Source organism: Acanthopagrus latus, chromosome 8 (assembly GCF_904848185.1).
Source record: "Acanthopagrus latus isolate v.2019 chromosome 8, fAcaLat1.1, whole genome shotgun sequence".
NCBI lineage: Eukaryota > Metazoa > Chordata > Actinopteri > Spariformes > Sparidae > Acanthopagrus > Acanthopagrus latus.
This window is the reverse complement of record NC_051046.1, coordinates 3,240,281-3,264,966: the sequence shown is the minus strand read 5'-3', so window position 1 is coordinate 3,264,966 and position 24,686 is coordinate 3,240,281. Positions and strand designations below refer to the sequence as shown.

At 45.4% G+C, this 24,686-nt stretch overlaps 1 protein-coding gene across 4 annotated transcripts in view; it reads left to right on the top strand.

Annotated features, from left to right (window-relative positions):
- The window catches only part of mob2a (MOB kinase activator 2a), a 61,148-nt gene extending 37,329 nt beyond the window's left edge, over positions 1-23,819 (top strand). For 3 of the 4 annotated variants that reach the window (XM_037106385.1, XM_037106382.1, XM_037106384.1), the window contains exons 2-5: positions 15,560-15,720; positions 17,975-18,071; positions 21,492-21,616; positions 21,821-23,819. In XM_037106385.1, the coding sequence (XP_036962280.1) occupies positions 15,560-15,720; positions 17,975-18,071; positions 21,492-21,616; positions 21,821-22,143 (706 nt within the window). In that variant the 3' untranslated portion in view covers positions 22,144-23,819. Of the gene's footprint in view, positions 1-7,972; positions 8,250-15,559; positions 15,721-17,974; positions 18,072-21,491; positions 21,617-21,820 lie in introns of those variants that run through there. The other variant, XM_037106381.1, reaches the window with a different exon arrangement.
- Positions 23,820-24,686: the final 867 nt, after the last annotated feature.

Sequence of the window (24,686 nt, the reverse complement as noted above, 5' to 3'; positions counted from 1 at the left end):
CGTCCCGTGCAAACATGGGCGCAACACGAATCCCTTTTTTCCCGCCACCACCTCTTCATTTCCTCCATCTATTCCATGACGATCTTTCTCCTCCATCCAGCCCCCCTCCACCTTATTCTCCACTCACACTCGCACACAGACTGCCTCTTGTGCTCCTGAGCAAACAGTAGCATATGTTTGACCACAGCGCTCCCTGCACCTCTTCCTCTACGTCACAAGCTCTTGCCCCCAAAACCTCGCCTCTCCTCACTCGGTGGTTTCGCCGAATAGCTGCTAAACTGTTGCTTCATTATGTTTTCGTTTTTTTTTAATTTTTCACGCTTTGCTTCCTCTTATGTTCCAACCCAACCACACGAGTAGTGGAAAAGTAACTCGTAAAGTTTTACAGTCTTCAAAGGATGCTGTCGTCTGTAGCGCCAGCAGGAGTGAATGTGTGCTGGTTTCAAGTGCCACAGGGTCTCTCTCACACACACACACACACACACACACACACACACACACACACACACACACACACACACACACACACACACACACACACACACACAGCATCCACACCCTTATAATAAAACCTGGAATGGAAAAAGTGGGATGGAAAACTGAGTCTAGCTGTGAGGTTGTGTAAGTTTCAGACAATGTCTGCAGTGAGAGGCCTTTTTCCAAGGGTGGGTTCTGTTCCTGGTGAAGCCCTCTCAGTTTCTAAAATGCATCGCCTCTAAACTTCTCTCCAGAGTCAGGTTGCAGCACTGCAGGTTTAAGAAGGTTTTGTATTTTTTGACGTCACTTACCTGATGTGAAAACTGTGCACACCTACATTTTGTGCCAGCAGGTGGCAGTGTTGCTCTCACACATGAGTTGTCTGCAGGAATGTTTCTCTCTCTCACAAGCCAAACCACCCTGCGCACCGTTGTGTTACAGCAGGACCTGTAATCTGAAGGTAATGTTTTGGTTTCCTTCAGAAATGTTCAGAATTTTATCAGCATTTAAGAGATCAGCAAGTTTGGGGTGTGTGTGTGTGTGTGTGTGTGTGTGTGTGTGTGTGTGTGTGTGTGTGTGTGTGTGTGTGTGTGTGTGTCCCTCAGCCTCAGTGCCAAGGTTATCACAGCCTTCCCATAAAAAGCCACATTCTTTTCCTTTTGGGATGTTCATTACAGTTCTGGGAAGACCTGGAGCCTTCGGGAACCTTTTCTGTTTCCTTCCAGCAGCGCACGAGGCTTAACACATGGACACACACACAATTATGTAATTCATATACCATGGCAGCTATCAGTTTGAACACTCGATTAAAGCGCTCTGGATAAGGAAAATCTCAACATCTACAATTCCGTGACAACTTGGCAAACTCCACCTTGCCGGTGATATTCATGTGACATGATCACAAGCTTCAGAACTGCTGCTAAATGGACCACACTGGACCTTGATTCTGATGCCTCATTTTCACAACTGTGTACTAAACTGCAACCGATACTTGTTTATTTTTTCTTGATAATGCTCTGTGCACAGATGAAAACAGAAGAAATTAGTTTCTCACAAGGAGATGCACTTCTTTATGAGAAGTGCCTCTCCTTGTGTTGAAGACCAGGTCCACACGTCCATAACTGAATCTCAAAGCCCTCACTCCTCTGATGTAACTCGCTCAAAGTTCACAGGACTCACACTTTCCCACAGTCTCTGCGCCTCCGTCTCTTTTGTCATGTGAATAATCTCATGACGCTGATGGAGCAGCTCCGCCACAGACAGGAGCCATTAGCAGGACAGAGAGCCTCATTACTTCTTTTCTTGTCTACCTGGCGGCCTCGAGGACAAAGCCGCATTCTGGTTGTGCTGTGAACACCTGTGACGCCACCAGCAGCATGTCGCAGGTCTTCCTCACCTGACTCTCCTCCACCTTGTCCGCAACCTTTGCGCCTCTGTCAGCTCATTGATCATTACAGCTGACCTTGCACCTCGCAGTTTGTGTGTGTGTGTCTGTGTGTGTGTGTGTGTGTGTGCACTCTTAAACTTGACACACAGGTGTTTGGCTACTCAGGTGGCGAATTATGAGATGGATAGAGACTCTCCCCGGCTCAGGAATGTAACGAGGGAGGAGTGCAGCGGGCGGCCAGGGCATGCTGTGACAACCTCCCACGCTGAGCCAAACTCCCTCAGTCCTCTCATCCTCACTTCTGTTATTACTCTAATCCAGTCTCATTTTTCTGTTTGTTAGCCTCCCTGCTCATGCCCTCTCCTCATCCCTCTACTCCTCTTTCTCATTTCCTTTCTCCTCATCTGCTGCCTTCTCCCGTTTCATCCCTCGCTCCTCTTCATATTCCATTCTGGGCCATTCCCGCTGATATGATAGTGGTTAATCTAAGCAGTATCCATGGAGATGGTGATTTATAAACGTCTGGACACGAGTCTGGTATTTCTCATCTCCTGTCTTCCGTCTTGCTAAAGCCCTCTCTCTTCCTTCGCTCATAAACCAGCCCGGACATGGCCTCCCGCCTCTCAAACATACCTGGCTACTCTTTCCTTCATTGCAAACTCTCTTTTTGAACTCGCTCCTGTGCAGGAACGCGTGCAGAAACATCTCGACATCCAAACTAACCTGAATTCTAGCTGGATTATAACTGCAGTGGTAATTAGTCAGCCGCTAAATGGAGCATGAAGTTAAACCCTAATATGTTTGCTCATGAAGTGCACACATCTACCTCCCAAACAAGAAAAGCCAAGTCAAACTAAACCAGGATCCTCTGCTCTCAGCCTCCTTTAGCTCACTCTTCATGTTGCTCTTCTCTCCTTTGTTTAGTCAGGCTGTGTGCAGAGAGCGATGGCATGTCTTTGCATGCAGCCCTTCCCCAACAGGAATGCAAGCGCAAAGGAGGGATGAAGCCAAGGAGGAAAAGATCACACATGCACAGAGAGAAACTTTAAGGGACTTCAAGACCTTAAAGGTGGAAAGGAAGAGAGTAGACCAAAGATACAGTGAATGACGGGAGCTGGTCCACCTGTGAAGAGCGTGCTACATTCCTATCATTTCTGAAAAGCCATTTATACATCAGCAGTGATAATAACACTGGTGTTTGACTGGAGTACCTGGTTTGGTTCTAGTTATTCTGGCCCCAGTTTTGTTGGCACATGCAGAGACATGCGTCATACATACTCAGTGTTTTATGAAGCGCACTCGGGCCGGTTTGTAGAATATGGAGGGTAAAAGTTTGGAGTCGGTTCTGGGACCTCGATCAGCCAGTTTGTTGGGAAGCTGAATATGAATGTTTCAAAGCTGATATCGATAGTTTGCCCGATTCTCAAGATACTTACAATAATGATAACTGATCATTTTATATTTCAACTGTAGTTTGTGCACGCCTGAAATCATGGATGATGACTACCCTGTTCAACATAATGGAGATTCTCTATATTATCCTGATAATAATCAAACACTCCTAAAATGTTAAAATCAAAACTACAGTTGTACTGAAACATACTGCAATCACTTGAACTTTACATCTTGTTAGAAACATATCTTTTTTTGTGAGAAACAAACAATCAAAGAATCTTAAAAATTATAAATCATAACATCTTCCTGCACAAATTAAAGGATAAAATTGTTGATAACCTCATCTCAGTGTCCTTTGTTGAGTTTGGAAGCGGCAGACAGATTTTTTCCTTTGGTTACATTTGCATCTCTTTAGTGACGGGCGCTGATGCAGCACCCGGTGGTGTAATTGAGCAGGTTGGTTTTACCGGTTGGGTCGTTGGGTTCAGCGTGCAGAGTGTCTCCTGGCCCTGCTGACCTCTATCCGGGCCTATAGAAAACCCCTCTGGCTGTAAAGACCTTCTGTCTGCACTGTTTTCACTGGCTAAGACCTTACCTAAACATGCTACACCACTCCCACACACCCAGAACACATCGCCAAATGAAGGTCTTACAGAGCAACTTGGAGTTAGCTCTCATTTTTACTTATTCAGTTTGAGTTTTGCATTTGGTTGGGTGCCGGACCCGTCCGTCATTTGGATCCCAGCTACGATTGGCTGGAGACTTGCTGTGGCAGTGTCAGGACCGAGCTGTTGCCAGGCCCCAAGGCGCATCTGCTGCGGTTGTGACTCATCTTCTGCTGGCCTGGAATCAGTGTTTTCTTTGTCTCAAATAGGTGGAATGTTCACTGACTTTCATACCCGACCTGTTGGGCCGGCCATCCATCTGTCTCGGCAGTGAAACGAGCGCTGCAGGCCAACGCACTTTCTCCAAAATGTCCCACCCATTTGGACCTTTGTGGTCCAGAGTCTCTTTCATGTTCAGCAGTCGTTTCTTGAATTTCTTAAATGCCAGTATGACATATTTCTATCAACAAAGGACTGACCGCCTCCAAACTCCTGACGTCAAACACAGAAAAGAATTTGAACTTTTATCTTCCTTTATTTCCCGTGTGTTATCTTCTGATCTGAGCAGTCAGTGTCGTAGTTATTGTGCTCATTGTTATATCTTCACTCATCAGTCACAAGGCCGTTGACGTCACTGTGTTGCCATGAAATGCCTTTATTTAATCTCCTCCCCTCTTTTCAAATGAGCGTTGTGTTTTCTAATGAAATTTACCGTCTGTCTCTCCAGGGTGGTTGTCTTCAGATGAGGTTAGCAAATTTGAAGCAGTAATTTAAAGTCAGGCTACAAGTGGTTCCACCTCCAGACTCGCATGTATGTTTAATTAATCTGGAAACTGTTGTTTTTCACATACATCACAACTTAGTTGTGATAGTTAAAAAGATCTTTTAAGTCTCCCCACAAGTTCTTATGTAACCTCAGACATGCCTTTCCCACAATCAAATACGTATGTGATCAGCAGTTGTGTGTGTTTTAACTCGTATTTATGAGCCTCTTCCTACAACACACACGTTTTCTTCCCGTGAAAGGCTGGGTGTGCTCGGTGCCAGCAATTACTCTGCACAAACATCTGGTTCGGTGAGATCAGGTGGCAGGTGAGTGATGCCATGTCCTGTCTGCACTGAGGAAGGGAAGGTGGCTGTGACGTGAGCGGAGAACAAAGAGTAAACCTCTGTCCGCCAGAAGATGGAATGTGGCCGTTGGTTTCCATTCACGTCAGCCGGTTGCGTAAGACGGCCTGACCGGTGCAGCTTAACGGCTCCATCACTGTCAACCTGCCGCTCGCATAGCGCGACCAAACTGCAGGTGTGACCGCATATCACCTGCTCGAGCAAAGACAAGGCGGCTTTGAGTTAAAAATCCACCTGCTCTTTGACGTTCATGCCTGATTCATTCATTGAAGCACTCTGTCTGCAAGAGCTCGAAGGTGAATGCAGAGGCCCAGGCCAAGCCTCAGTGATCTTGAATGGATGTCTTCTATTTTCAGTGACCGCACGGATCCAATAGTTAGAGGCAAATTAATGGAAAGTTCCCTGAGCACGGGATTTCCATTACAGGGACTAACTGCTTTCTCTTGGGCGGTCACGAGAAGCACATGAGCGCTTTGTAACAAACCACATAACTCTTTATATACAGAATTTATGATATACTGCACTAAACATTACAATTTTCTGATCAGTTAAAAGTTTTTCTTACTCGATTCAGTTTCTACCATAAACAAATTGACTTTTTTCCACTCGGCTCTAATTAATTTAACACTGTCACGACTGGTTGCAGGTCGCAGGAACCCTTTCACCAGCTCACTCGCTGATGAAGTTGTTATCTTATTTGTGCATATCCACACACAGTCTCTCAAACACACACACACACGCATACATACGGCATGTTCCCCCTCCCGTCCCTCTCTCTGTACTGTTCTCTGTGTTCTTTATGAACCCGGCCAGGCAGGCTGATGCTATATTTAGCACCAGGGGGAAAAGTCAGCGCCCTGTTCTGGTCTCTCCACCCTCCCCGCCCCACCTCGGCCCCGCTCCTCACCGCTGCCACCGAAGGGGCCGCTCACTCTGGGGCCCCCCGGATCACCCGACTCCACCCACCGAACGCTGAGCAGGAAGGCAGCCAGTCATGTGGGATGAGGGTGCAGAGAGGCGCCCGTCGGATCCTCTGTCCCTTTGATTCTTTCACATCGCTTCTTTGGATCACGTGGAGGCTTTTAAACATAAACAAGCGGCGCCTCAGAGGGTCCAACAGTCCACAGTCAACATGCTACACACACGAGCGCAGCGCCTCACATGCAACACCCTCACACCGTCTTTTATCTTCCTCACTTGGCCACTTGCACCCACCCGCATGCAAGGAGTGCACATAGCTCCACAGATCCCATAGATTACCGTGTCTTTTGTGAGTGTGTGTGTGTGTCCATACTGCAGCAGCCAGCCGGTCCAGTGATTCTCACATCTGCAGCCCCGAAAGTTTTGTCCGAGGGAAAAAACAGACAAGTTGCAGAGAAGGGGAGACAATGAGAGGGAGAGGCATGTGAAAACAAACCGAGAATGGGAGGAGAAATGTGTGAAGAGAGCAACAGAGGAAGAGAGAATAAGAGAGGATGCAGTAATTAAAGGGAAGATGCAGAGCGAGGGAATGATGGGTCCTTAACGCCAGTTGTAATCTTCTCATGAGCCGCACAACTCCCAGTGTTGGCTTCTCATTTCCTCGTGTTCATTTTGTACTTAGGTGTTGTTGGCTCAGGCTCTCCGTGTTGACAATTTAATTAGGATTTACATCGTCCTCGTGCTTTAAGTCAAGTCTGTAATATGAAACTACTAAAATTGTTACCGCCAGTCCCCTCGGGTGAAGGCTTGTCCCACAGACATGCACAGAAACCTCTGGGTATTCTTGAACCTGGCTCTCAAAACAGGCTTTGTTTGATTCCCTCGCGACCACGACGTGTTTGAACAGGCCTGACTGCTGCCAGCCTGCCGTACGAACCAGGTGAAGTTCAGCCTCAAGAGCAGGAATGTCGCCCCACAGTCCACAGTGCATGTACGTTGCACTTTACCACCAGTTCTCACGGCAAAAGAAGTGCAACAATACACTTTTTTTTTTCTTTTTTGAACACCTCAGTCACATTCATGGCCCTGATATACAAGTCCAGATGGAGTTGTTCCCTCTTGTTCAGCTTTTATTTTTACTGAGCCTGTTTTGTCTTGTTTTTTTACGTCTTTAACATCTAATCTAACATCTCGCCAACAGAAGAGAGGAGAAGATTAGCCTGCATGCCAACACTTGCACGTTACAGTGAGAGTTGTAGAAAAATAAATAAACGCTATATAATAATCTCAGCTCAAGGTCAACCAGCTGGGTTTTCCAGAGATTTCAGCCTCATCTCACGTTCCTCATTTGTCTGTTGAATGGCTAATCTAACATCTTACCAACGGACATAAGTAGAAAAGTAGCCTGCGAGCCAACACTTGCACGTCACAGTGAAAGTTGTAAAAACATGATAAAGATAGTTTGATAACAATAAACTTAACTCAAGGTCAACTTGAGCTTTCAACCACATCTCACAGATCACATTTGCTCAGTTTGAAAACGAGCATTTTATAAATGTGCCAAAAATAATTACTAGTATTAGATCATCAGAGAAAAACACAAACTCCTGCTTTGTTTTTGTTTTTTAGTGGATCTGAAAAGCATCTTGTATCTACACGATCACCTCCTTCCTTAATTAAATTAAAAAAAGGTAAATTATAATGTGATAACATAATACATTATTCATATTTTATTCCTAGTTTTCCCTTCTTTCTTCCTCTTCTTTCCTGTCTTTGCTACAACAGGCTCATAAAAGCGTAGCAACACCTTGTTAGACTGATTGTAGCCCGCAGTTACTCGCTGACCACCTGTTGCTACATTGTAGCTTCACTTCAGGGGGAAGAGACGCACCGACCACGTCCACATGGGCAGACCGCTGACGTCATCACGGCCCGCCCCGTTCCCGTCGCTGATTGGACGACGTGGGGTTTCACAGTGAAGGCGGGCCTCCGTGTGAAGTCCTCACAAAGATTTTTTTTTTTTTTTTTTTTTTTTTTTTTTTTTTTACCCACGCTGTTATTCGCGGTGCAGCCAGAGATGAGAGGCCGGTGAGAGGCGGACAGGACGAACCGTCACCCGAAGACAGAGAGCCAGAGAGAAAGAGACCGAGAGAGGGAGAGAGACAGAGAGAGAGAGAGGAGGGAGAGATACTCTGCCGTCACATATTCATGTTTTAAACTATGGTGGGAGATTATTGCTCCTTCTCTGGAGATAAGACGGACATGCACTCTCAGAGAAACTCCAAAAACGGACTAAGTTGCAAAATGGTGCTTCAGGCAGTCGGAAAAGTTCTCAGGTAAAGAAAAAAAAAAAGTTGATTTAACTCGACAACGTGCCGAGACTTTACTGTGAAAGTGATATTTTCTTGTGTTTGTATATTTACGAAGCGTCGACGGAGCGAGAGAGACGCACAGCCACTCTTCTGTTAATATAACAACTTTATTGCTTCTTTCCTAAAGTTAACTTTTTGTTTCCGACGTGGTATTTGATATTTCCAATGTTTTATTACAACGTTACAGACGTCCAGTGACTTTAACAGACTATATATATACATCGAGGACGTAAAGCAAGGTTGCGTTCATGACCCCCCCAATCGCCTGATGTTAGAAACTAACTTGTGTTTTAAATGTTTTACTTTAGCTCTAGAAAGATAAGTAGTAGTTGTGTCCTCTCACAGAAGTGTTGGGACCCTCATGTTCACAGTAATTCATCAGCCTGTGGTGATTTGTGGGGGTCCGTGAATGCCTCATTCCTCCTCCTGCTGCAGCGGCAGGTCTCCACTAACAAGACTCAACAAGAGCAGGAGAAATGTGAGACTGTCTCCTCATCTGGTCTGATTCATTATTTAAGAAGCCTGTTAAGGTTTTAGCTTTGACTCTTTAGAGGGGAAACAGTTTTAAATCACAGGGCTCAAATTAAAAAAACAAAACAATGGAAAAGGTTTAAAGCTCACATTATGGTTAGAGTTGAGTGTGAAGTGACTTAATCCTAACTGATTCCCATCTGAGCCTCCCATTCACACTGTAACCTACTTTATAACATGAAAGTAAAGTAAAGCACACGTCACGCACACTTCAGGAACAGAAGCGTTTCTCAGCATGTTGACCTATATTTGTTGTCAATAATGTGGCGTATAAATCAGTTATTTTAGCAGCCATATAAAAAGGCCTTTATACGGCCGAGGACGCATAAGACTCAAAGAATGCTTGACCCAAATAGGAATGTTACCAGCCTGTTTGTGACACAAACAACCGCTGTGAAGAATCAAGTCGATTCAAGGAAAAAAAAACAGTTAGTGTGAGGAAAATGTGAATCCAGTTTACACATGTGTAATCACACCGTCTGTGTCATGTGAGCAGGACATGCAGTCATTATGAGTGTCTTCCTCCGGGGGGAAAGAGAGAGAGAGAGAGCGTCCTCTTAATGCTTTTTTGTGGAGTTTCCTGTTACCTTTCAAGTCTGGGGACAGGTGTGTTTTCAGGTTGTCAGCCCCAAAGGGCAACATGCCTTAACGACCTGTTGGAAGATGTGTGAAGAGTGACATGGAGGAGAAGATATCCACCATCTTAAGATCTCTCTTTAACAGATTGTGGGCAGGATGTAACAGACGCAGCAGAGGAGTGTCATTGTACAGTCGATTGTTTTGTCTGTTGCAAAACCTGTGACAGGTAGAGACAAGCTCCGCGGCTTGCGTTTTTACCGGGAACTGAACCGCCTAATTTAGCTGGAAATACACCTTTTGATTTATTTTTGGGCAGGACAAAAGGAGGGGATTTCCACAAGTTTGACGTCTCGAGGAAAAAATGAACAAAAAGCACTTCATCAGAGTTAACAAGGATGCATAGTTTGGGGTTTTATGAGGGGGTGGGGGGATGCCGTAGAGCTGTTTATAGCTCCACTTTCAACCAGTTTCCTCCTTGAGTGAATGCTTCAGTGCCCTTGGCTTGACTGCAGGTATGAAAACTTGACTGGCGAAGATAAGTCTCCTGGGAGGATGTCGTCCTGTGTAATCTTGACACCTTTTTCAAGATTGTCTATTTTGGGTTTCTTTTGAATAGTGTGGGGAGAAAAAATCACTGACTCACACGCAGCCGGTCCCTCTTTGTTTTCCATTCAGATGGACTGATTGGATCAATCGGAGTGTAGAGAAATCTCATTTAGCTCTTCAGTCCAGTCGTCCACATCAGTCTCTTCCTGTCGGGCAAATCAATGTCGAAGCTAACCACCTTCCAGTAAGGTGATATTGACAGAGTGTTTGAACAGCGGCTTGGCCTCGTCTTGTCCCAAACTCCCCCCCTCTCCTGTCACACGTGTGCGTTGTGATGTTGATGAGGCTCCATTATAGCGCCGGCAGGGGGTCCTTCCATACTCTGCGGGCCTGAGAGCCACTGAATGGGATTTAGCGCAGAATGACAAGGGGGAAGAGGAGGCAGCCAGAACTGTGCTGGGGTCGGGTCACTTGTGTGTTTGTGCATGTTCAGACCGGCACCTGGGCTACGATCCTCTTTTACTGATTTACAGTGCTGCTGACACCCACAGTGATGGTACTGATTAAGTGGAGGCAGTTCTTTGTTTTTTTTTGTTTCCGTCTTATCTCTTCACTCCAAAACTAAAACTAACAGGGTTTTTTTGTGTGTGTGTGTCTCAGAGCTTCTTTTTAAAAGCGATCCTGAAACTTTGACAGAGAAGTTACTCTGTAGACTTGAGCACTGCGAGGCAGAACCTCTGGTTTAGTCCATCCTTAACTCTGTCTCTTTTTAGACCCGTAATGGCCGCTGTGGTGTAGCTCCGCTGTGCTCAAACTGCCTGCTCCCCCTCTGTCTGTGGTTTTTCGGGGAAAAAAGCCATTGAGTCTATTCAATTTGAATCCTGAAATAGATCAGGAGGCCAGGCTCGGGAGAAAAGCGATCTTCCTGACTGATGCTACTCTTTTTACAAAATGGCAGAGTTCATTCACTCAGTTGAAGTCTTATCTGCTGAGATCGGACCGATATCCTGTTGCTATTGATGTTTTATGGCCATTTCTTAAACCCTGAACAAGGGGGTTCGTCAATCAGTTGATAAAAGCAGTGTGCGGCTTCCTGACATTTGATTGATTCTGTCTCTGACCTGTCAGGTGTTTGTTTGGAGGTCAGCTTGGTCAGTTTGATTCCTCTGGTGTTTTCAAGTAAACCGGTAATGTATTGCGACCGTGTGGTGACAAGAGAGGCGTGTCTTTGCACCTTGGCGAGCTTCTTCTTGTTCCAGATTATGTCCTGTAGCTTAAAAATGAGGCTCTTTAATCATTTTCTGCCTTTCCTCTGACAGTATTTGGCTCTGAGTGCCAGTTGCAGAAGTCAGAGCAAATCTCTCGGATCACTACGAGCACCCGCCATTTTTTTTTTTTTTTTTTTTTTGTACAGTAGATGATCGACTTCTTTTGTTGGACGGTTACATGTGCTGTTCACCCCAGCGGATCACATTAACTGCATCCATATGCCAATAGTTGGATTCCTCTGCTATCCAGAAGGCCAATTCAAGCAACAGTTGTGCAATATCGGGTTTGGCAGGAGCAGCAGGCTTAAGGGGGGAAAGTCATTACATGGGTTTTGTCGAACGTGCTTCAGAGTTAAGTTGTGTTCAGTCGGAGACCTGCATGTTTAGGTGTCGAGCATGAACATTCAGCCAGCATGTGTGTGAGGGGGGAGCACAGAGGGAAGAAGGAGCTCTTTAGTACCAAATTGTTGTGTTTTAGACAAAGCAATTAAACTAATTCTCCAGCATAGCTCTGTAATACGGCCCCGAGCGATTCCAGGATTAATTGGAACCATGTTCGGGTAAGGAATGGATCTCGTGGTTGTACCTGCCAGAAGGCTGCTCCTCCTTCCACAAGCTTTTTATTTGGGAAGCAACCGTGTTCACCGTTCAGCAGCTGATACATGCACCCCTGTGCGAGGCCAAAGACATGTATGTTTGACACGCTTTAATCAACGCTGCACACAAACGCCCGGACACACACACATGCTCACACAAACACACTCTCGGGGCCCAGACAGGACTCCTGCTCTCCTCGTGGACTTTCTCGGGGTCTCTGGTGGGATCAGACTCGGGAGTGACGCAGCTGTTGTGACCAGCTGGAGGAGGATAGGGGGTCGAGGGGGGCTACAGCCAGAGACGTGTGTGTGTCTGTGTGTGCAGCCCTTTGTGTGAGTTGGGTGCTGCTGATAGTGTACATGAGGAAAGGTAGTGAGTGAAGACATTTGCTTTGGGGGGGTGGAGAAAAGTGAAAGGGATAAGAGAGTGGCTAGCAGACGGAGTTGAACAGCTGTCAGGTCAGTCACTCCTCAGCGCCACAGTACTGACCTCCCTGTCACCCGACTATACAACCCTGTTTCCTTATTGTATGTAATTGCAGATAAACATCAGCATGTGTGTCTTCCTGCTTCACGCCCTCCAGCTCAACTTGAAGAGTTCAAAAGACATCAGTTTTTTCGGGCACGTGATTTGTCTCATGGCTCTCAGTGGACTCATGTTATTCCACCAAAGCCTGACCCAGGGGTTTCTAGATTGTGGAGTCTGTATCGCAGACTGGTTCCTGTTGGTGCCAGGCAGACCGCGGCTGCCCCCCCACCACCCCTGAGCCCGGAGACATGTGCCTGGCCCTGGCCTCAGTTCCCCTCCACTCATGCCTCCTGGCCTGTCCTGATCTGGTGAGGAGAAAGAGGCATCTGCTGCCTTTTATGGCAAAGACTTGCCCAGGAGAACTTCACCAAGAACAGACTAAGCTGTGTGTGTGTGTGTGTGTGTGTGTGTGTGTGTGTTGTAGTGAGGACAGACTATGTACGTGCGAGGGGAGGAGTGTTGGCACAGTGGAAGTTTTCTTTATCCTGAAATAAACTAATGGCTCCAGAATTTCACCTCCCCATACCACACAAATGTTCGCTAGAAGCGGAGGAGGCGTTTGTATGGAAAATGATGAAATTACACAGGGAGAGAGGCAGGAAATAGCTCAGTGAGACAGAATGTTTTCAAAAGGAAAGGAGGGAGGAGGAGAGAGGGAGGTGGGGGCCGAAAGAACCGAGTTGAACCTCTCGCAAGATCGAGCATTTTTTTTTTCCTTCTTTCTTCTAAGGGGCTTAGCAAAGCCTTTGAAAAGTTGCGAGAGCTGACGGTATCTGTGGATGAAGCTCCATCCTCTGGTAAAGCTCTTTCACATGATGAAACATGTTGCTCACGGTGCAAAAAAAAAAAAAAACACACGGACCACATGAAGCCGTCTGTACCCACATTAGTAGGAAGAAAGGGGAGAGACGGAAGCAGACAGAGATAAGGGGTCGAAGAAGGGAACAAATGCTAAAACAGATGCAGGAAGGAGCCTTAAGATAAAAAAAAGAACAGTAATTAAAGTGTGAGTCAGAGTAGAGGTCATGGAGCGAGGTTAATAATAGTTGGGGACAGAATGATGAAAGGAAAGGGCCGATAGAGATGAAAAGAGAGGGCAAGGATGGGAGGGAACCATGAATTATTGGCTGTTTGAACCGGAGCTTCAAGTAACGATTATTTTAATTCTCGATTAATCTGTTGATTAGTTGTTTGCTCTATAAAACGTCAGAAAACGGTGCAGAATACTTTCAGCGTTCTCAAGATCTCAAGATGACGTCTTCGAACGTCAACGATATTTAGTTTTGTGCCATAGAGGAGAAAAAGAAAACAGAAAATATTCACATTTAAGAAGCCGATATCAGACCGACTGGACGTTACAATGCTAGTTTGGACCCGCGAGCCTGCAGCTGTGAAAAGAAGAGGACAGACAGAAATCCCCACAGGCCCGAAGAAACCCAAGAAACAGACATAAAGAGCAGAGCAACAGGAGAAACGCGATGAAACAGAAAGTAGTCACTCATAAATAATTAGCCAGCGGTGTAATCTGCAGTGTCCTCGGTTCTTAAATGAGGCTGAAACAAGCTCTCAAGCTGCCTGATAGGAAGAGTCCCAATACCTTGATGAATCCTTACCCAACAAACCAGAACCTGAGCGGTGCGTCTCAGTTTTCCAAAGGAGGCCCAAAGGCAGTTTGCAGCTAAGCATTTCTCCTGACAGCTAAATTAGATGACAGCAGACATGTTGAAGAGGAGGAGGAGGAGGAGGAGGAGGAGACTTAAACATTTACAGAGGGCTGCAGGCTCTGTGTGCATCCACATGTTGACATGCCTTCCGTTGTTTGCTGTGGTGGAAAAGCAGGACGACGCTTCCTGGAGAGGAGGGAATTAAATTGCAAAGACCTTTTTGAACGCCGTGCTCCGGCTGGCCGAGAGGCCTCGTGCTCCGCAGTCCGTTCATGTTTTGTACGTGTTTATTAGTTCCCATGGATATCAGCTGGGCCTGTGTCGATCTACCTCCTCTCTTCATTCCAGTCTCCCCCCCTTCTGTTCTCACTTCTCCACCCCTTCTATTCTCAATCCTCTATTTCTGATATCTCTGGCTGGAGATATCAGAAATACCTCCCCCCAATATTTCCAGCAGAAACCCCACCAGTCACTGCGTCTGTCCTGTAAAGCCCGAGTGAAAGTGAGAAGAGATTTTTGGCTGCCGCTGGAAAAAGGTGTTTACGATCCCCCTCGTCATTACTGCCGTTAGAAGAGCTCTCGTCAGTTCCTGGAGCCTGGAGCCGCCGTCTGTCGGGGGATCTGGAGGAGTGTTACTTGGGAGGAAAGGGTAGAGCCGAGAACACATGGCTGGATCAGTGTGTTTAGACGGAGGGCCGAGAGCTGGAGATAGAGAGGGGCGAGTGTAAGATGAGCGGAAATGAGGGTCAACATAAGCGCAGTAAATTCAGGGAGCAAACGGAAACTCCCTTGTCCTTAAGCAAACCCAAACAACGGTAGCCGAGCCAAGAAGAACTGAAGATGTAGGGAAAAGTTGGGAATGGGAACAGAGGAAAGCCTCGAACAGAAGAGTCTTGGGCTGTCGATTACATTAGTCTGTATTTTTTTAACGACCGTCCCAGACAACTCTTCCTCTGTGTGTTTGTCTCACTCGTATATCGAGTCTTTTAACCTTTGACCGCAGATTGCACTGCCTCCACTGATACAAGCTGATAGCAGGGGGCTGGGAGGAGGAGAGGTTACGGCCCGGGAAGTGCAGGAAGAGTGTGATATGACATCCTCATGCTAAAACTAGCAGTGGAAGTACAAGGCGCTGGGGACGGCTGTCTGCGCCGAGGCTATAGAGCTGACATTAGGTCAGAGGTTGGAGTTGCGGGTCAGATACAGCAACAGAGGACTCTTTGTTTTGGTTTGCTGTGAGTTCAGTATTGGGAAAAAATGCGGGAGTTTGTGTTTCATAACTTTTCCGGTCGAGTTTTATTAGATTTGCATAGCAAATAACCCGTCAAGCAAGTGTGTTGGCTCAGCATTTGACTTGCACGACCTGAATGTCTGGTAGGCTTCTGTGTATTTTGCAGTGGCATCATATCGTCTTTCTGGAAATCTCTGAGCCTCTGAGCAAAGAGCTTACATTGATTTTTTTAATTTGAAATCTCCCTCTGTAATCTCCTTATCGTTTTATTGCCCTCATCAACTTGTTGGCAGCTCATTAACCCAACCCGTTTCTTCTTCTGTGTTACAGGAAGTCGAAGACGAAGCCAAATGGGAAGAAGCCTCCGACAGAAGAGAAGAAGCAGTACTTGGAGCTAGAGTACACAAAAATCCGCGTGGTGGACTTTGACCTCAAGGAGCTGGTGGTGCTGCCCAGAGAGATCGACCTCAACGAATGGCTAGCCAGCAACAGTGAGTGATGATACGTGTAGAGATACAGAATGGGAGCTCAAACTGTGAAAACAAGCCTGTACGAGCAATTTCTTACAGGCATCATTAAAATGTAAAAGATTCTTATTACTTGATTTATTACATAAAAAATCTTGAGTCAAGCTCAGCGTTTCCTTTGACGTATTTATAGATTTCCTCAAGTGTTTGGAATTGTTTTTCCAGCTTGGTATGTATTTATCATCTGGAGATGACAAGATGTTCCAGCGGTGCTGGAGATGCAGCTCTGACAGAGCCAAGCCCTTAACATGATCCAGGCCTGGCACAGCGCTGAGCCTGTTCCCAATAACAACACACACACAAACACACACACACCGCTTATTTAAACACAATCATTTACTGCCAGCGTCAGCGCAGTGTCTCAACTGTTACTGGAATTTATAGTTGTCATTGTGAGCATCATTTCTGGAGTTTTGTAAACTCGCTGCGTCCCGGCAGCTCGATCGATCTCGTGAGACTCTTTATTTTGTCCGTCTCCCGGACTTTGCTTTGGTTACGTATCCAAACCAGCCAGGTGCTCGGAGGGGGAAAGGAAAAAAAAACAACAAAACAACATTCTTCTTCCGTTTAAGAGTCATAAATCTTTGTTACGTAAAGCAGATGGGACATGTTTGCACATTGTAATGTGTTGAAATCGGGAGTTATAAAAGCAGGCTTGTATCATCCTGTATCTACCACTAATTGGGCTTTTTACTTAAACACACTAAAAAAACAGGGCTGTGCACCAATGTTCTGAGTAAAGACTTTTTTTAAACCAAATCAATTTGAGTCATTTAATTCTGCCCACACGTGAAAACCAACAGTGCAGAATATTTCCCAACTCTGCAGCTTCTTTGTTGAGCAGGAAAACACAGGACGGTCCTGTGGGAAGTGTTGTCACTTCACACTGTGCATCCTTTAAATCAAGAAATAAGATTGTTTCCTCAAGGTTTCACAAACAGGATTGATTTCAGAAGAGTCCCTTCTCACTGAGCTTCAGTGCAGAAGCCTAAATAACTATCAAACATTTCAGTGAGGTGTTGATGGTGTCTAGTCCTCCCAACACTCAGGAATATGAAGTAGTTTCTCAACGTCAGGAAATCGCTTCGAGATAAAATTCGAACAACCATCCAACACTAGAAAAAAGTACTTTCGTGCTGCAGAGATGCTCTGAATACAAGCCAGATGTAAGAAAATATTTTTGTTTGATAAAAAACCCAACAAATGCCACATCACTGTGTTTTTAATACTTTTTAATCACATTAAATGAGAAGAAGTTACAACTTGAAGTCAGCGACCTCTTCTGCGCCTCTGAAGGAGATTATTCTACCTTATTTAAGGTTAAACAGCAAGTGAACCCTCTGAAGAGGAAACGGTAGAACTTCTGCCCCTCCAGAGACTCCAGAGTTGTATTATTTTTGGCCTCGCAAAGACAACTGGATCGTTCCCCGTTTCCTCAGAGTTACAACGACCAACAACACTGGACGAAACATGGTGTAATTTTACTTTTTATTATGACTGGATCGCCAGTCGGCCTTCATTTTCCAGGGACATTTATCATCTGCCCTCAGACAAAATTGATTTGTTGAAGAGAAACAGTACATTTCCATTACATTGTGCAATCAGCATTTACATAAGAATCTTGTCTATTGCCAGTTCAGATGTTGAAATCCAAGTCAATCGTGAAACTGTTTTATTAAAGTGTTTTTAGCTAGTTGTAGCTGCTCCAAAATGACGAGAACGCTTCGCTGACAGGTTCAAAGGCTTTGAGCAAATTGTTAGCGAAGAAGAAAATGTCAACAGACCAGGAGGATCTCACGAGTCTGCATGTCACATAATCACACCTTCGACTGAGTGGAAACATTTTTCACCTGTAACAGACCCCTCATCTGCCCAGCACTTTGTTTAACAGGCGGTGGAGGAGTTTCCCCTCACTGCTGAAATACCTGTTTCAGTCTCCAGCGACTGGAGCGACAACTCTCTGCAGCAGCCTCACGTTTTTGTGTTTTGTTTCTGAGGCTCACTGTTGAAGGATGTGTTGACCTGAAGGATTTCTGTTGTGCACGTGACGATGATTGCCCCACTGATCAAAGTGACAGATAGATGGATAGTGTGCAGTGCTATGGGTGTGACATGACAGGGACAAGTAGTTCACGTTCATTTACTAAAGTATTTGACTGTCCTCTGTGATTTATTCCCGTGTTAACGCTTCTTTCTTTCCTCTTGTTTTTTGTCGCAGCAACAACATTCTTCAATCTTATCAACCTGCAGTACAGCACCATCTCAGAGTTCTGCACTGGGGACACCTGTCAAGCCATGACGGCGACCTGCAACACGTAAGTTATCTCCACCTGAACTTCTGGTTTATTCATCGCTCGCCTGCCCGGGCTCATTGGTTTATTCATCAGAAATCTAGCGTCCCATTGGTTAATTCATCATCGGTTTCACCCGGGTCAGCGAGGGACGACTCGCGCTTTCGGGTTCATCTTAACGACCCACGCAGCCCATCTTGGAATGTGCAGTATGCAGCTTTAATGTACTCCAGCAGGATGTATATTTACTGAAGAGCTGTGGTGCATTCAGGGTGGCACCTGTGTGTCTCCGGCCTGCTGTGTCATTTTTAAAAACCCAGTTGTCCTAAAACAATGGTCTACTGCCGCTTCAGACGTCTGACTCGGAAAAATCAAGTGGTCTACAGCTGTTTTAGTACCAAATTCCTTCCCGTTCTTGCAATACCAAGCTGCACACAGACACCATTTACCCCCCCATTCTGTTGTGCTTTCAGACTGTTGTTTGTGCCGGAAAACCACAGAAAAAAGATATCTTGTTTACTGGCCAGGAAACTGCAAGTGCTACTGTCCCTGCTTACCGGATTCTCTTGTCTGTTTTTGACCTCTTATTCCAGACTATACGTCAGAAACTCAGGAGTTTTATAGATTTCTGTCATGCCCTCCGTGATGGTGAAGTCATTCTCTGAGTTGTAAATCAAGTTAGTAAAAGTATCCATATGTCGGTGAAAGATAAAAAAGGCGAAAAACAGCCACAGTATGACTACGTAGTCTGGCAAAAGTAGAACCACGTGTGTTAAACTGTAAATCATTTAGTTTCTCCTCCTCTCAAGATCCTTAACTTCGTCAAACTCATCCGGTGTAGCCGCTGCATTAGCCTCAGTTCATATACAGCCTGACCAGCCTGTGGTTCTTGCTGCTATCTGAAGGTTTCACGTCATCCACTGCGATCTTCTCCTGGAGCCACAAAAAGCTTTACACTACTTTATTCACATATGCACCACTACTCTCCAAGACCTGTAAACGCACCTAAATGAGTAAAGTTGGTGAAACTGCCCTTTACAGTCACCCACACAGATTCTTTTACAAATGATTTCAGAGGGCTACAGTTTTCTTCAAAGGTGGTAAATTGCTACTGTGTACAGTAAAGTAAAGCCTGGCATACCTCTGCAGCAGTTAAACGTTTAAAGATAATCATAACACGGAGGCCTTTTCATGCCGTGTTAACAGAAGGGGGAGGTGACTAAATGCTTGTATTTATCTAACTAGTTTGCCCTGTCAGGGCGGGGTGCCATCTTTATGTGTGAGCCCTTGTGTTTGGAGAGAGGCCTTCATTCCCCCCCTGTGTAAACTTGAGGGCTGGAAAAACCTGATCACCCACAACTGTACACGCTACACGTCTGCTCTCCCCAGAGAGAAATGGCAAGAAAACAACACAACTCTTGAGACGTGACACACATATGACAAACATGTCAAGTCAACCTCTCCGTCAAGTGTGGATTTTTCCACTGCTGTCACCTGAAGGCGCTGCCTCTAACCCCTCCACACACCCTGAGAAAGATTCGAGGGGCACCCCCTCCCATCTGTGGTGACTGAGCCACAGTCACAGCAGCGTCAGAAGCCCGGACCCGAAGGCAGCGCTCAGCACTATTTTAGGAAGAAAATGTTTCCATGAGCTATGAGGGAACGGAACCATTTGGTAGCTATTTAGACCCATTTGGTACGGGTGGGTGGATAGATGGGTGTGTGTGGGAGCGAGGAGGAGGGGAGGGATGTGTGGAAACGCGCTCATGCTGTACATTAACCTCGGGTTTGGATGAAGTTGGGAAAATACACGGATTCATTTAGGTTTGTTACAAATCTCATCCAAGTGCAGACATGTCAAACTTATAGTTGTTTCATGATCAAACTTTTTTATGCTTTCATTACATCATTTAATCATCCACAGTGTCGCTGATATCAAACAGCAAGATAATTGTATAACACTTAACCGCATCTCCTGCAGCCCGTCCTATCAGTATTGATAAATCAGAACCACCATCTTCTCGCTCTTTCTTCTCTTCTTCTGCGAGTCGACACACACCTCAGATCCACACAGATCCGCCTCCTCCCACTCATTTGACGTAAGCCAGAAGTAAATTAACCTCCGCTGCTTAACACAAAGTACGCAAACCTCGTTGTCATTATCTTTTAATGAGATTCAAGAATCTTGACGCTCTCATCGTCGTCTCGCTTTGTCCCTGTTGTATCAAACACTGATATTGAGGATTTATATATTTAAAGGTGTTGTATAAACATTAGAATTTCACAGGAAAGAGATTAAGTATTAAATAATAAATGAAAACGTAGTTCATCCTTTTGCAGAACAATATAAAAGGCACTGAACTACAAAGAAAACAGAAGCTTTTTAAAATATTAAGTAAGCACAAACTGCATGAATCAAATGAATAATTAGTAAAAACTGATAGATGCTGATGCTCTAAAGCCCCAAACCCTGAGTGTTCATAGATACTGAGTAACTCCTCCTGTAGCTGTGTGCGTTTCTGTATGTGTTAACAGTTTCGTCATGTCTGAGTGGATGCAGGAGTGGAGACGGCATGTTTGTAGTTCACTCAGTCTCTCCCACGCAAACACACACTCGGTCTAATCCTGTGTGAGTAAGTGTATTGTAAGAGTCTGGTCGTGGTGCTGTGGTCAGTAGGTCTCCCTCCTGCGGGGTCATGGTTACGTGGACGCTTTACATTCCTCAGGATTTGTAATGTCTGACCCGCTGCCTCCCAGAGCTGCTGTGCTAACACATGTACACACATCTCCGCTTATTAATCGACCTTTTCCAGCTCACCAATCGGGCGGCTCGCGTGTCTGCGGTTACGTTAACCAGTCCTGATTCACTGACGCGTCGCCTCGCTCGTTAGCTGCTCGTTCATGTAGCGTGAAGGTGCTGACCTGCCTACATTTCTATCTATCTGGGTCAACACCTCCAGAAATGTTTGACCAGCAGCGAGACCGGTCCATGGATCAGTGTCCCATTAACGACAGCGGGGAATTTTGACCCAGTAAGGACATAAAAGCTCCTGGTCGCAGAGTTCAGCAAGTCCTTCGAGTTTAAAACACGCAAACGTGATATCTGGATAAGGATGCGTCAGCGTGAGACACACGAGACTGTTTGTAGATTCACCGGGCTGTATCTTCGTATCTTCATTGGTATTCGTGTCAGTCAGTCACTGAAACGTCATGGGGAGTGTGGGTTTTTCCTGAATGAGGAAATAAGGTCAGGTGACGAGTCCCAGTCGTGTCTCACCTGTGTGTTGTTTGTCTGCCTGCTTGAACTTACCCACAGACATTCTTACGAGAACATTCATAATGATTAATTGTGTCGACAGGTCACGGTTGTGTAAATATTATTTTGCAAGCTTGTGTGTGACAACATTGACATGTTTTCCTCCGTCCCTTTGTTTCTCTTTCTAGAATATACTACTGGTATGACGAGAGGGGGAAGAAGACGAAGTGCACTGCTCCGCAATATGTCGACTTTGTAATGAGTCTTTGTCAGAAACTGGTCACAGATGAGGAAATCTTTCCTACAAAATATGGTGAGTATCTCCCTGCTGAGGGGTTTCAGTCTCCTGATGTTGAGCTGCTGCCCCCTGCTGCTTCTCCCAGTGAAGTGTCAAGTGAGAGGGAGTGAGTTCGGTCCAAGAATGAAGATTTGACGTCAGACTAAATCTAGCGAACAGCGTCAGACAAACTTGTCTCCTCCTAATCCAGTCTCTCCTGTCCCGTTTGTCTCCCCTCAGGTAAAGAGTTTCCCAACTCCTTTGAGTCCTTGGTAAAGAAGATCTGCCGGTACCTGTTCCACGTGCTGGCTCACCTCTACTGGGCGCACTTTAAAGAGACGGTGGCTCTGGACCTGCAGGGCCACTTGAACACTCTGTATGCACATTTCATCGTTTTCGTAAGGGAATTCAACCTGGTCGACCCCAAGGAGACCTGTATCATGGACGACCTGTCCGAAATCCTCTGCACCCCCGCCCCGCCGCAGCCGGCGCCCGCCCCGGCCCCCTCCACCCCCGCCTCGGCGCCCTCCCCTTCTTCACAAAACCACGTGACGGAGAGATGAGCGGGGGGCCGGCGGCGAGACAGCAGCCCTGGGGGGTGATAGAAGATAAGATAGAGGAGAGAAGGAAAGACAGCCTGGCCCCCTCCCTCGGTGCCAGCAGGACTTAAGAGACCTTCCACTACCCTTATATTTCGCTACGACACCAACCAACCAGCCGGAAGGAAAGGGGGGAGGGTTTTCGGGGGGTTTGGGGTGGCGGGGAGGGGTTTGTCACGCCAGCAGGAATTGGCGTGAGCGTTCCTCCCATTGGGGCAAATCCCTCCCATCTTCTCTGCAATTTAAACTAGGAACAAAAAAGTATGTGTATGTTTTTATTTTATTTTATTTTTTTTTTTTTGGTTTTGTTTCACTTTTATTTTTATTATTTTATTTTTTTTTGTTGGAGTTTTATTGAGTTTTTATTTTTTGTCGTGGCCGGTGGGGGAGGTGGGAGGTTTGTGCCCTCACCTCCCTCCATCCTCTACCTAACATACAGTACAGGCAGGGGGCTCTGCTTTGCTTCAACCTACTTATTGTACAGTGTTGTTAATGTGTGGAGAAGAAGGCGTCTCTGCTCACCTGCAGGCTCGTCGCTCCCTCCTTCCTCCTCCTCCTCCTCCTCCTCCTCCTGCGGCGGCGGGAGGCGGCCTGCGGGCGCACGGCGACTTCCGCCGGACAGTAGGGAGCCACGTTACTGCCTGACGTGGGCGATACTAGCCAATCACTGTTTGGGTTGTTTTATGTGGGGGATGATTTAAAGCGCTTCCTACTCAGGACCTGAGAGAATACGTCACTGCTGCCAGAGAGAAGTCACTCTCTCTCTTTTTTTTTTTCATTCTCTGTCCCTTGTTCACCAGACTGCTCAGTCCCCTCGTACAACAAGATGTCATTCGTGTTTTTAACTCGTCACATAAACGCCCGGTGTTCCCCCAGAGCCCACCTGTAGAGGGCAGCACACACACACATACATACATAGAGAATGCCTCAGACAGGGAGACAGAGAAGGAAATATAAAGATTGTATGTTAGATATTTAATCTGATCAGAGAGTCGATGCTTTGAGACAGAGCCTGTGCCGGCGTGAGGCTGAATCGGAGCCGTTTGCTGGTGTAAGCAGCTCCGTTAACCACCAGCATCACCACCAAACACCCACTCCTGCTGCAGAGAAGGACAAAGACATGAGGTAATGTCTGCAGGCCCAGAGCGGCAGAGACGGAGAGAACGAAGAAAAAAAAAAAGGAGGAGTGGGAGTGAGACGGTGTGGAGCTGCTCCCAGTGCAAAACTACAAGAATCTACCAATTCTGTCTTCTTGTTTTTTTTTTTAATCTGTCCCTTTAAGATTTGCTTTTTTAAAAAAAAAGATTATCAGAGGAAGATTTAGGTCAGAAATAATAACAACGGTATCATTACACATGTATAGAAAATGCACAGTCTGCTTGGACTTTACTGTACAAAGAATCGCAAGCGGGTTCTGTCAGACGTAGCCTCTGTACGGAGGAGGATTGGGTTTATAATTCTCCTTTTTTATTTATTTTAATTCTGTTTTTTTTTCTGTTTTTGTTTTTTTTGTTTTGTTTTTTTGCAGGGTTCTTCAGTTCTGGCTCTCATTTTTATGTATTTTAATTATTAACTAAGTTAAAAGCAATTTAATATTTTAAGCTCTGCGGATTATAATCTAATAAAAGAGAGAAATGCCACTTTGTCTCAGCGTGTTTTGTGTTGATTGTGCCAGAAGATTAAAAACATGGTTGTGTGTGTGTGTGTGTGTGTGTGTGTGTGGCCTCGTTAAGACGACACTCGTAAAGAAGTCGACTCACAGTTAACTCGTCATGAGCGTCAGTCAGCCTGTAAACTCTTTAATCGTGTTCTGTGACTCAGAAGACTTCAGTGAATGAAAGTGACTAAACCTGGATGATGTCATAGTGATGTCATCAAGGTGGCATTTATACAAAACCTGCCCAGTAACACCAGGATGTAACGTTTGAAAGATCCGTATATCAGCATGTTACTGGTTGCATTATGGTAAATGTCTTTCAAGAAATGAACGAAATAATATTTGTTCAACATTCATAAAGTTTCTAAACATGAGTCACAACTTTAAAAAAAAAAAAAAAAATGTCCTAAAGCAACATTATGTAACTTTTACCTTGGAATAGTTAGACTCTGAGGAGTTTTCGGACCAGAAAATGAGAGGAGGAAGTTTTTTTTTTTGTCATCATGAACTTCAAGATTAAAGTTGAATTACACTGATTCAGCGGTTCTGGTCCATCAGAACCGGTGAGGAGCGACTGAGCTGTTGGAGTCGACCGTCTCTGTCGTCACATGAGTGTAATTTTTTTTCAAACTTTTTTCTTAACATTTCAACTTTATGTTTTTCTTTTGAGAAAAAAGTTCAAAATAAGAGTTGAAGTTCAATTTTGAGGGAAATGTTGAAAATAAAGTTGAAGGAACATTTAAGGAAACATGGAAATATTGGGAAAAAGTCAAAAAGTTGAAAAAAAATAAACGTTTATAAAAAAGTTACAAGAGTACAATTTCATGAAAAAGGTAGACAACTGAAATTT